Source organism: Capra hircus, chromosome 15 (genome assembly GCF_001704415.2).
Source record: "Capra hircus breed San Clemente chromosome 15, ASM170441v1, whole genome shotgun sequence".
NCBI lineage: Eukaryota > Metazoa > Chordata > Mammalia > Artiodactyla > Bovidae > Capra > Capra hircus.
Genome location: NC_030822.1, coordinates 19,845,957 through 19,858,928, shown reverse-complemented (window position 1 = coordinate 19,858,928; position 12,972 = coordinate 19,845,957). Strand labels below are relative to the sequence as shown.

Genomic DNA, 12,972 nt, shown 5'->3' with positions numbered 1-12,972 from the left:
AGAAAAAACATCTACTTCTGCTTTACTGACTATGCCAAAGCTGTGTGGATCACAACAAACTGTGGAAAATTCTTAAAGCTATGAGAATACCAGACCACCTTACCTGCCTCGTGAGAAATCTATATGCATGCAGGTCAAGAAGCAACAGTTAGACCTGGACATGGAACAACAGACTGGTTCCAAATCGGGAAAGGAGTACATCAAGGCTGTATATTGTCACCCTGCTTATTTAACTTACATGCAGAGTACATCATGAGAAACGCTGGGCTGGAAGAAGCACAAGCTGGAATCAAGATTGCTGGGAGAAATATCAATAACCTCAGATACACAGATGATACCACCCTATGGCAGAAAGCAAAGAACTAAAGAGCCTCTTGATGAAGGTGAAAGAGGAGAGTGAAAAAGTTGGCTTAAAGCTCAACATTCAGAAAAGGAAGATCATGGCATTTGGTCCCATCACTTCATGGTAAATAGATAGAAAAACAATGGAAACAGTTACAGACTTTATTTTCTTGGGCTCCAAAATCACTTCAGATGGTGATTGCAGCCATGAAATTAAAAGACACTTACTCCTTGGAACAAAAGTTATGACTGACTTAGACAGCATATTAAAAAGCAGAGACATTACTTTGCCAACAAAGGTCCATCTAGTCAAAGCTTTGGTTTTTCTAGTAGTCATGTATGGATGTGAGAGTTGGACTATAAAGAAAGCTGAGTGCCGAAGAATTGATGCTTTTGAACTGTGGTGTTGGAGAAGACTCTTGAGAGTCCCTTGGACTGCAAGGAGATCCAACCAGTCCATCCTAAAGGAAATCAGTCCTAAATATTCATTGGAAAGACTGATGCTGAAGCTGAAACTCCAATACTTTGGCCACCTGATGCGAAGAACTGACTCACTGGAAAAGACCGTGATTCTGGGAAAGACTGAAGGCAGGAGGAAAAAGGGAAGACAGAGGATGAGATGGTTGGGTGTCATCACTGATTCAATGGACATGAGTTTGAGCAAGCTCCAGGAGTTGACGGACGAAGAAGCCTGGTGTGCTGTAGTCCATGGGGTCACAAAGAGTCGGACACAACTGAGTGCCTGAACTACAGTGATGAAGTACAAAGATGTTCACTGGTTACTGGGAAAATGCACAAGGAGCATCAGAATAATCACTTCTCTCCAGGGCTTCCCGGGTGGCTCAGTGATAAAGAATCCACCTGCCAATGCAAGAGACATAGGTTCGATCCCTGATCCAGCAAGATCCCACATACCATGAAGCAACTAAACTCCTGTGCTACAACGATGGAGCCTGTTCTCTAGAGCCCTGGAGCCACAACTATTGAAGGCCAGGCGCCCTAAGCCCATTCTCGGAAACGAGAAGCCACCACAATGAGAAGAGCACGTACTGCAACTAGAGAGTAGACTCTGATCACCGCAACTAGAGAAAAGCCGGCGCAGCAACAGAGACCCAGCGCAGCCAAAGACAAAGTAAGTAAACAAGTAAACAACAACAAAAGAATCACCTCTCTCTATATCAGACTCCATAGGGATATGCCCACATGGGCCCAGGAAAGTCAGTGATAAGAAAGACCTGGAAGGAAGATGTCTCATCCATTTATCATTATTTTTATAAGAGGTAAATGTGAGCTTATGCATCTTACTCATTATTGTAAAATAACACCCTAAACATTTATGGGATGGGGCTTCCCAGGTGGCGCAGTGATAAAGAATCCGCCTGCCAACGCAGGAGCCACAAGTCACGAGGGTTTGATCCCTGGGTTGGGAAGATCCCCTGGAGGAGGAAATGGTAACCCATTCCAGTATTCTTGCCTGGAGAATTCCATGGACAGAGGAACCTGGCAGGCTACAGTCCATGGGGTCGCAAAGAGTCAGACACAACTGAGCAATTGAGCAACAACAACAACAACAATTGGGCAACAACAACATTTATCCAGCTTGAACCCATCAAGAAGATGGCTCACCAATGAATTAGTGACCTCACTCTGAGAACCACTGCTCTAGGTATGAATAATATTAAAGGTAGAGTTTCTTTTATAAGCATTTATAAATGTAATTTAAATGAATTATATTGGAAGACACACTAAATTCTAAGCATCACGATTAACTGTCTCATCTTTTTAAGTGGCCACAGAATAGTGTGCTGCCGCCCCCTAGATCATGTAATTCCTTTTTTTTTTTTTTTTTTTACAGTTTTCTCTTCCATAAGCAGCTCCCATCCTCAGACTCCACTCCTCAGGTCTAATCCAAATCCCATTTGCTTAGGCTCAGCAGATTCCCTCTGGTTTTATATTCTTTGGGGGAAAAAGTATCTTGTGACACCATTCTCCAAATACTATGCCACCACTGCAAACTTAGAGAATGACTAGGAATAGTGGACCCTACCAGAGGACCTGAGACTGCCAAAATTACCAGAGGAGAGGCTGAATCAGGCGCTCTACCTGGTGTCCTAAAGGGAAGCAGTTTCTTGGAGGAGAGGGAGGAAATCGGCATGTGAACGCTGATGAATCAATCCGTTTAGTTCACGTAGAAATAAACCCACTGGGTATGAAGACCTCCTTCGAAGTTCACCAAATGTTACTGTGCTGCTTTATATTAAAAGTAAAAAAGTCAAACTCTAGAAAGACATTCTATCATTGCTGGCTTTCTAACCAAGCTCAGATTCATTCCCTCCTCTCCATTTCTTGCTGCACCTCTTCAGAGTGGTATTGTATCTTGCCTGGACCATTGCAGTAGCCTCTAAACTGGCCCCTCTGCCCTGAGTCTCTCATTTTTCACACAGCTGAAAAGTTAATCTTCCCAAAGTCCAGCTCTGATAAAATTACTCCCCTGATCAAAAAACTTGAATCATTGCTTCCCATTGCCTGTCAACAGAACTAAGATCACATTCCTTAGTCTGGGATTCAAGGCACTTGCCCCTTTCCAGTGTCACTTCCTACATCACTCCAAGCAATCTGCAAGGCCCACCCCTCTCAGTACAGACTCCCTGCAGTCCCCCCACCTGGAGTACTGTTCCCTGTCCTCATTACATCTCCTTTTCAACCCTCTAAGACAAGATTCGATCCATGCTTAAAGGCTTAGAAGAGAAATTCCATCTTTTCTATAAAAAGTGCAAAGAGCAGTTCCTGGTTCATAAGCACTCAATAAATATTATCTGTTATCATTGTTGTTACTGCCATGAAGTCGTTAATCTTCAAAGACGGAACCAACCCCTTCCTCTTTTAATTTTAGCTCTCTTAAGATACACATAATTACATGTTATTCCCTTTCATAGTTATTTAACTATATATTTCATCTTCTCTTAACAGACTGTAAGCTCCTTAAAAAGATCTGATTTCATTCATTTTTGTATCCTCCATGTCAGAATACAAGGCTTTAAACACAGATTTGAAGAAAAATGTTAAGTATTGCTCTAGGCCACAAGGGGGCATGGTTGAGCTACTCTTAACGGTGGAATCAGCCTACAATCAGTAATAATGTCTTTAGAATTGAAAGGTTTTTCTCCCTTGAAAGTGTATTTGTAAATCTGTTTAAAATAAATATATATGCATTATGTGTGATTACAACTCTATTCATGTTGACATGGAAAGACAGGTGCAATATAGTTAATTTTAAAAAGGAATAAGCAAAATAGAATTTATATGGTCTGATTTTTATAAAAATCTTTTTGGGCTTCCCGGGTGGAGCTAATGATAAAAAACTTGCCTGCCAGTGCAGGAGATGGAAGAGACACGGGTTCGATCCCCAGGTTGGGAAGATCCCCTGGAGGAGGGGATGGCAACCCACTCCAGTATTCTTGCCTGGAGAATGGCATGGACAGAGGAGCCTGGCAGGCTACCGTTCATGGGGTCACAAAGAAATCAGACATGACAGAAGTGACTTAGCATGCATACAGCACATTCTTAAACGTTCATGGGAAAAGTAAAAGTCTGGAAGACTATCCATCATGATGTTATGACCTGTTATCTCTAGCAGGGGAGAGGGGGAAAGAGGGTAGTAATATGGAGGATTTTATTTTTACCTAGTACTTTTTTGGATTTTTAAAATAATCAATACATATTAATTTTATAATTGAAAAATAAACCTATTTACTTTATTGTTTCTCTTTTCATCTCATCTCCATCTCCATATTTGATGTATTTGAAAGTAAATACACAACTTTGAGAATTTTCTGATGTACTAAAGCAAAGATTTTCAAAATCTCTTGATATGCTGTGCCAGGGGTATCTCAGTAATTTTTCATGGGACCCCTGAAATGAAAGAAATACCTAACAGGTAACACTTGTTAAGTCGTTGAGTTCAAACAACTTACTAGTTATGATCGAGTAATTTAATAGCCATTTAAAAGAATAATACGGATAGACTGAAAAAAATTAATTTCCTTCTTAAATGATCACAATCACTTATTCATGGACTGTTGGACACCTATTGCACACTGTGCAACTTCTTAAACATTGGAATCGGGTTGGACACTGCTCCCCTCGTTTCCTACTGCACGCTGGTTCCACCTCATGACCGACTTTACCACTGCAGCCACCAAAAACCCAGCTCCGCAGATAAATCATTAAAGGAATGCAGCACGATCTAATGCTGAAACTATGAACACCTCGAGCTAGTGGTTCTTGAGCATCGCACAGTATAGCTCTGTTTTCCTTAAAAATTTAAGATATCTCACAGCACCCTGCGCCTGCACTGCAGCAGCTCAAAACAGCGAAGAGCACAATTTGGCAATCAGATTCACAAGATAAAGCTGGTAGTTTTCTGTGAGGCTGGTGAAAGGGGAAGAAACCTCATTAAATTTTCCTTGAAATGATTCCAACCTAATAGCTCAGTCAAAATTACTTTGTTTTCTCTGAACCAAAGTCTTCTGGGAAGGTAACAGGATGGTATGGGAAGCTGAGCTGACCTCCAGGCTCAGAGTTTCCACCTGTCCCCATTCCACCAAGTTCAGTTCAGTCACTCAGTTGTGTCCGACTCTTTGCGACCCCATGGACTGCAGCACACCAGGCTTCCTTGTCCATCACCAACTCCTGAAGCTTGTTCAAACTCATGTCCATCGAGTTGGTGACTCTATCCAACCATCTTATCCTCTGTCGTCCCTCCCTCCTCCTGCCTTCAATCTTGCCCAGCACTTCCAATGATTCCGTGGTTCTTTGCATCAGCAGGTCAAAGTATGAGAGCTTCTGCTTCAGCATCAGTCCGTCCAATGAATATTCAGGACTGATTTCCTTTATGATTGACTGGTTTTATCTCCTTGCAGTCCAAGGAACACTCAAGAGACTTCTCCAACATCACAATTTAAAAGTTTCATTCCACCGAAGTCCTTTTCTAATCTCTTCCCTCCAACTCAAAACTGAGTACCAAGAGCGGCCTCCAAAGCAGCATGTCCCCGGGAAACACCCAAATTATTCTCCATGTTTTTCTGAGCCTGGATCTCCAAATATCCTACTGAATTTTCCATCTCTCTACCCAACTGTTTTGAGGCTTTGCAAAGATCTAAGGAGATTCTAATGAGCCAGCCCTGGTCCCTTCCAAATCAAAAAGAACTTTCCCCTGCCAGGAATCACCAATTAGCTCCTGGGACCAAGCCCTCCAATCAAGTTCAAGAACTGCTACTATCCAAATCCACTTGAAATGGGGACTAAGAAGAATTTTTTCTCTAAAGTTGAATGAATCCAGTTTCACATCTTGATTTAATGAGATGATTGGTGATTTTCTATTATCAATTCAAATATAATTAAAACAAACCCCAAAGTCATCGTCCACTTGTGCGGAAGGAAGCTCTGTGCAGGAACTGCTTAAAGAACTTAATGTTACAGGTAGGTGGAAACCACCCAAATATCCATATATAACAACAAATGTGGCATACACATACAATGGGGTACTATTCAGACTAAAAAAGAAGGAAGTACAGACCAGGCTACAACACAAATGGACCTTGAAAACTTTACGCTAAGTGAAATAAGCTAGACACAAAAGGACAATTATTGTATGATTCTACTTACATGATGTCCCTTGAGATTAAAGTCATTGAAAATGGAATGGCGGTTGCCAAGGGCTCGCGTGGGGAGTGGGAACGAGGAGTTATTGTTTAGTGGGTATGGAGTTTCAGTTTGGGAAGATGAAAAGTTCTGGAGTTGGATAATAGTGATGGTTGTTGAACAATGTAAATGCCCTTAATACCACTGAATTGTACACTTTAAAATAAGTTTATGTTTAAAATTAGCTTTTCAAAAATCATGGAGATGATTTTTATGGTAAGGGGAGCCTTTGATTTAACTGGAACCATGTCCCTGGGTTGGAAAGATCCACTGGAGAAGGAAATGGCAACCCACTCCAGTATTCTTGCCTGGGACATCTGAGGGACAGAGGAGTCTGGCGGGCTACAGCCCACGGGGTTGAACAGAGTCAGACACAACTGAATGACTAAGCACAGGCTATGTCCCTAAATGTTAGGCTTCCCAGGGGGCTCAATGGTAAAGAAATTTCCTGGCAATGCAGAAGTCACAGGAAATGAGGGTTCAATCCCTAGGTTAGGAAGGTCCCCTGGAGGAGGAAATGGCAACCCAGTCTAGTATTCTTGCCAGAAAAACCCCTCGGACAGAGGGATCTGGCTGGTTACAGTCCATGGCATCACCAAGAGTCGGACATGACTGAACGACTGTCCACGCAGGCACACTGATGGCACTGTCACATGGAGAGCTTGCAGTAAACCGAGAGATGAGTCCATTTGGATGACTTGGTGTTGAACACATACATGAAGTTTCAAAACCCCTGTTCTAAATAAAACAGTGTCTAAATAAGTGGATGAATAATAGAAACAGGGCTTCCTCCTCTTCTAGCCCTATCAGAAGGAAGAGTAAAGTATTCCTAAGGAAATTCAAACTCTCCCCCAAATTTCCCAGCCCATCAGGAACAAGTGTGAAATTCTCACTTATCTTCCATTCAAAGTTTGATACCGCACTTTCCCTTTGCTATAAATCCGAGGCATGATGAAGCAGTGAGTGTCTAGAATAGCAGCCTGAAAAGAGGGGCAAGTGCTCACTGACCTGGGCCCCAGAACCCCGTGTCCCGGGCATGAGGTGGCCTGGGAGCTGTGGCCTGGCTGTGCTGTGGGACTGACGTTAAAGGTCCACAGGACCCCGTGTCCTGGGCGTGAGGTGGCCTGGGAGCTGTGGCCTGGCTGTGCTGTGCACCGATGTTAAAGGTCCACAGGAACCTGTGTCCTAGGCGTGAGATGGCCTGGGAGCTGTGGCCTGGCTGTGCTGTGGGACTGATGTTAAAGGTCCACAGTACTCTGTTTGCTCTTTCCCTGTAGGCCTGGCACCGGATACATTTCCAAACTCTGGAGGAAAGGGGCTTTCTGGGGTCAGCTGGGGAAATGCTGCACAATACATTCTGTAAAGGCTCAGAGAAGTCCTGCAGAATAGAAATTTCAACTCCAGCTTTCTCACATCCTCACCCACTGATCATTTTAAAATGTCCCTAGCTCTTCCTCTTCTCTATTTTGTCACTGGTATCCAATCTCAAATCTTCAGAGTCTTTTATTTATTTATTTATTTATTTTGTTTCTCCTTTGGCCAACATATACCATCAGTCCTCAAATTAGAAATTTGGCTCCAGCCACACCTCTCCCATCAAAACTTCTTTTTTCCTATACCTCCTGCCATCATGCTAGTTGAAATCCTTATGATCATCCCACTTGACTGTCCCAAAAGCCTCCTCGCTGGTCTCCACATCTTGTTTTCTTCCCTCGTAACAACCACCATCAGAGGAATGGTTCTAGGTCAAGTCAAAGTGCTGGGCATGTCACAACTACACTTAAGAACCCTCAATGGCTCCCCAGTGCCAACTGGCTAAGGAACGCCAGACCCCTCGGTGAGGTCCTCTGTGCTTTTCACTCCAAGCTGTCCTCCTGGTCTTATCTTCCACCCAACATTCTAGTCAACTCAACTATTTACAGGCCTCAAGATTTCTTACCAGCCCCCTATTTGTGCTCTTCAATGAACTCTGAAATCCAGCTCAGATACTAGAATCACTGTGAAATCACTGATCTTTTCTTTGCATTCTCCCAAACACTTCACTTTTTGGAATCTCATAATACAACCGGCTTTGATTAGTGTCACGTTTCAAAACAATCAATAGTATATCCACATGTTACACACTGAAGGACTACAAACAACTTTAAATATCAAACTGTCTTATTCATCTCTGTATTTTCCCTAAGTGCCTAACACAAGGCTTTATACATAAAAATGTTTAATAAATGTCTGTTGAATGCCCTGTTTCACACTATCAAATTCTTAAATCTCTATTATAGTCTTAAGCCAGCAATCATCAATATTCTTTTCCCTGCATCCTGGACCATTCTTCTGTTGAAATCTTAGATGGAATCTCAATACATGTTTTATGGAAAGATTTCATATGTGTTTTTAGATAAAGAGTAAATAAAACATATAAGTGGCATCTCATTTTATATGCATTTATTTTAAATTAAAATGTACAGCATTTTCGCATTTCTCATTATTAAGTGTACTGAGAATAGTAGGCAGTTTTGATGAACATAAAATTTGAAGTAGAGGGTTTGCAATCAGTCATTTCTGGATCCAGCTTATTTCTGTATTTTGACTTGGTTTCACACAATTGAGACTATCCCAAGTCACACAGACAAATCACAGTGTGCAATTTTACGCTAGTGGATCATTGATAGGGTAAAGAATTTCATTTTTAAAGTGCAAATACAACTTGTTATATCAGCAACACATTAAAAAAGCCATTCATAGCAGTTAAGAACACAGACTCTGATTTAAAAGCAAGATATCCTATTTATCCATGCAGACCTTAAGCAACTTACTTGGCCTCAATTGCCACATCTGTAAACTGGAAATAAAAATAATTCTTCCCTCATAAGGTTGTGCAAAAAGATGATGGGTCACACAAATTAATGCTTCAATGGTCCTGTGTGTTAAAACATAGTATATAAGATAATCAGAGTGTGCAATCTTAATGTTTTATCATATAGAGAGCAGTTACTAAAATATTTGTAAGATGTACAAAAAATAGCAACATCACAAAACCCACATACCCACCCAGGTTAAGAAAGAGACAGATGACAGTTACTTTTGAAATGTCCAGCATGCCCTTCCCACACCTTTTCTCCCCTACGAGGTAACTGTTACCTTTCCCACATTGTTTGGTTTTTGTTTTTTCATTTTTAGCACTTACCCTGGCACTAGTATATGCCAGCGGAAAAGGCAATGGCACCCCACTCCAGTACTCCTGCCGGGAAAAATCCCATGGACGGAGGAGCCTGGTAGGCTACAGTCCATGGGGTCGGGAAGAGTCGGGACACAACTGAGTGACTTCTCTTTCACTTTTCACTTTCATGCATTGGAGAAGGAAATGGCAGCCCACTCCAGTTTTCTTACCTGGAGAATCCCAGGGATCAGGGAGCCTGGTGGGCTGCTGTCTCTGGGGTCGCACAGAGTCCGACACAACTGAAGCGACTTAGCAGCAATATATGCCAGGCTTTAGGTACTTTCCAAAATGTACTCCAATTTAACCACCGTAAGCACTCCATGAAGTGGATAACATTTTCCTTCTTAAACGTGAGGACCGTGGGCCACAGAGATGCTGAGGGGCAGTGTGCAAGTGGAGGCACCAGGATTTGGAGGCCCACCAGGAAGTGGGCCACTGTTTCCTTGGTTTTAAGGGCCTTCCTGGTGGGTCAGGTAGTAAAGACTCTGCCTGCTATGCAAGAGACCTGGGTTCGATTCCTGGGTCGGGAAGATATCCTGGAGCAGGAAATGGCAACCCACTCCAGTATTCTTGCCTGGAGAATCCTATGGACAGAGGAGCCTGGTGGGCTACAGTCCATGGGGTCACAAAGATTTGGACACAACCGAGTGACTAACACAATCCCTGCTTCCTAGTGGGCCGCCAGAGTCCCTGTCCACCGACACAGCCAGGCTTGAAACACAATTTGAAGCGCACTCTCATGCTGTGTACTTGAATGAACATTTATTAAAAACATACACCACCTGCCGAACATCACGCTGGGCACCACAGAGCTGAAGTAAAAGCTGCTTCTCTGAGGGCAACTGCAGATACCCCAGCTCCTCCCTGCGCTACGGTCTCTAACCCCACCCCTCAGCGTGCAGGGCCGCCTGACAGACCCTGGGAGCCCAGAGTGGCCTTGAAGAAAGGCCAGCAGACCCAGACACTCCACCTTGGTGTTGCCCAGGGTGGTTCTCAACAACAATCAATCCCCAAGGAACCACGGGAAATTCCAAACTTTTCTGCCCCCACTCCCAGCCTCTTCCTCATCAAGGCTTCCTCCGAGAAGCGAACCACGTAGGAATCCTCAGGAATCCACAGCCTTTGCCAGCAAGAGGCCAGGCGCAGCTTCGTAAGTGACCCAGCCCACAAGGAAAGGCCTCGACTTAAGCGCATGTCACTCCCCTAATTACTCCCTGTGCTGGGAGTCCAACAATAACAGCGCATCTTTCACGGGCACCTCCCACCGTGAACTTGGGAACCTCGCATGCAGCCAAGCGCTAGGAAGTGCTAAAAGGGTCAGGGGCTGTGAGCGGCTTGCAGTCCCAGGCCTCTGTGGGAGAATCCCACTTGCTCTCTAGTCCAAAATCTGGGCCCCCCCAAAATTGCCTGAGCCTCAGCTTCACCAGGGCCTACTTCCTGAGACTGGGAGGGTCACCATGGGTGGGGCCCTTAGAAGAGCCAGTGGGTCACACAGCATCTGCACCCAAGCTACCCAGGGGAAAAGGAGGTGGTGGGGGTAGAGGGGCCAGGAGATGTTTCCTTGAGGGTCACATTCACTTAGCAAATGCTCCCAAGGCAAATGCCCTATACTCTGAACTATTTTTTTTTTTAATATTTACTAAATATGAGTCCTGGTAGACCCTGGGAGGTGGCTGGTATGGTACTAGGATGTTATTAATAACAGCAAGTAAAAGAGCAAAGTTCCTTAAATTATCTTAGTGGGGGCAGGCAATAATCAAATTAATAATTTCAGATCATGATAAGTGCTTTGAAGAAATAAAATATCCTTGCTGTGTGAGGGTGGGCAGGGAAATGGATTTTGAAAGCAGAGATCTGAATAAGGACTAGCAAGCAAAGCAAAGGCAAGAAATAATCACCCCAAGCAGAGGGACCATCAGTACAACTGTGAGGTCTCTGATTTAATGCTGATTGGGGGTTTAAGAAACGTTTTCTGAAAAAATTAATGTTCTCTAAAGTCTAGTACAAGGTAGAGTTGAGTTCTTTAGAGTGCAAAGATCAAAGTGCTATATTGGAAAATTTGTTCTTGGCTTTATGATGCAAAAAGAATGTGTGTGAATATATATTTACATGTCTCACAAGGGTCTTTAAAGAAAGCCTTTCATGTCCTTTATCCTTTAAATTTTTATAACATAGGTTGAAAGTGTGATACAATCTTTAACTTCTAGCTCATGTATTGAGCGATCTTTTTCTCTGAACTAATGAAGACGTCTGTTTTCTTAGGATGTAATTAACCTCCCTGTTCTAGAATTTGAAGTAAGAATGCCCTGTACCTCTAAATGCAACTATGTAAAAAGTATGTGTGCACATGGACCTAGGCGGTGGAAGATATAGGACAGGGGTAGGGTTGTTTTCAATATTGTTGTTAAAACATTTCAATGTTGTTGTTAAAACTGGGGAGAAAAGAATACATTGTGCACCACTGTGCGATCTTCTTGTCCTCGATGTTAATAAACGTGTTTTTCACTGTTGTTTATATCCCATTTCTAACATCACTACCATCTTACATCTGCTCCAAGCCGCAAAGTTGAAAAGTGCACGAGGTCTTTACCCACCCTTGTGCAGCGAGTGAGCCTGCTCACGTACGATCCATGTGCACCCTTCTTTCTCACTCTAGACAGAATTTCTTGGGGAGCCCTCAGGGCCCCCCCGCCCCGCGCCCCGCCGGCCATATTTCTCCCTAGGCTCTTATTAAAACCAGGTGCGCGGGAGGCGGGCCTTTTTGGACAGAAAAGCCTTCTCTGGGCCCAAAGCTCCCCCTTCCGGTGTGTTTTCTAGCGGGAACTCCGAGCTGAGCAAAGAGAAAGCGGGCAACCGGTCCTGGCCGGGCAAGCCGGGGTGACCTTGTCGAGACGGGCACGCGGCTTTGGCTGTGCAAGGGCAAGGTGCACAAGGGCAGAGAGTGAGGCTGGGGGCGGGGAGGGGGGTAAACACCCAGGGACCCGGCTCATTCCCGCTCCATGCCACGCAGGAGCGGGGACCGCGGGGCCCCAGGCCTGGCGGAAGAAGAGCGGAGGGAAGCCGCACCGGCCCCGTGCATTTGAACTTGAAACCCGGGCTGGCGGCGGACTCGGGCCAGACCGCCGCAGGAGCCGCCGGAGACCCCGATTCTCCTTCCCGGGGTTCGCCCGCAGCCCCGCGCCTGCTTCCAGAGCGTCCGCCGGATGCGCAGCGCTTACCCTCGGTGGCCGGTGTCGCTCGAGTCTCCTGAGACCGGGACGGCCCTTGTGGGGACCGGTCGTGAGTGACGCGGTGACCCGGGCCGTGGAGCGCACAGCGCGCCCGCCCAGGCCGCCGCAGCCCGGCGCCGGAGAGCCCGAGCTTCCGGGGGCGCGGGGCTGCCCGGCGCGGGGTCGCTGTGCGGTTCTCTGTCCGCGACTCTTGATCCGAGAGACTAGGGAGCCCAGCAAGGGGCTTAGCTTGAGGGCCTCGCCCGGCAACCTGAAGCTCGAATCCGGCCCAGCCTCTGAGAGGGCGTTGGCTGCTTAGTTGGGTCAAAGATTGGCGTGCTGGCGCTTTGATCCGACTCTAGAGTGTTCAGACTAAGAAACAGGCCTCAGGAGAAAGAGGAGCATTGTCAGGTAGCAAAAAGTTAAGGTGCAGAGGGGAACAGAGACCCCAAAATATGTACTTCCGATTTTTGAGTGGCTATTTCCTATTCCTTGGATCAA

The 12,972-nt window shown here is 44.9% G+C and overlaps 1 protein-coding gene across 2 annotated transcripts in view; it reads right to left on the bottom strand.

The window, feature by feature from the left end:
- The window catches only part of LOC102187148, a 199,831-nt gene extending 187,078 nt beyond the window's left edge, over positions 1 to 12,753 (bottom strand). The window contains exons 1-2 of one of the 2 annotated variants that reach the window (XM_018059289.1): positions 12,481 to 12,753; positions 8,859 to 8,962 (exon numbers count right to left, since the gene is read on the bottom strand). In XM_018059289.1, the coding sequence (XP_017914778.1) occupies positions 8,859 to 8,877 (19 nt within the window). In that variant the 5' untranslated portion in view covers positions 8,878 to 8,962; positions 12,481 to 12,753. The remainder of the gene's footprint in view (positions 1 to 8,858; positions 8,963 to 12,480) is intronic. The other variant, XM_018059290.1, reaches the window with a different exon arrangement.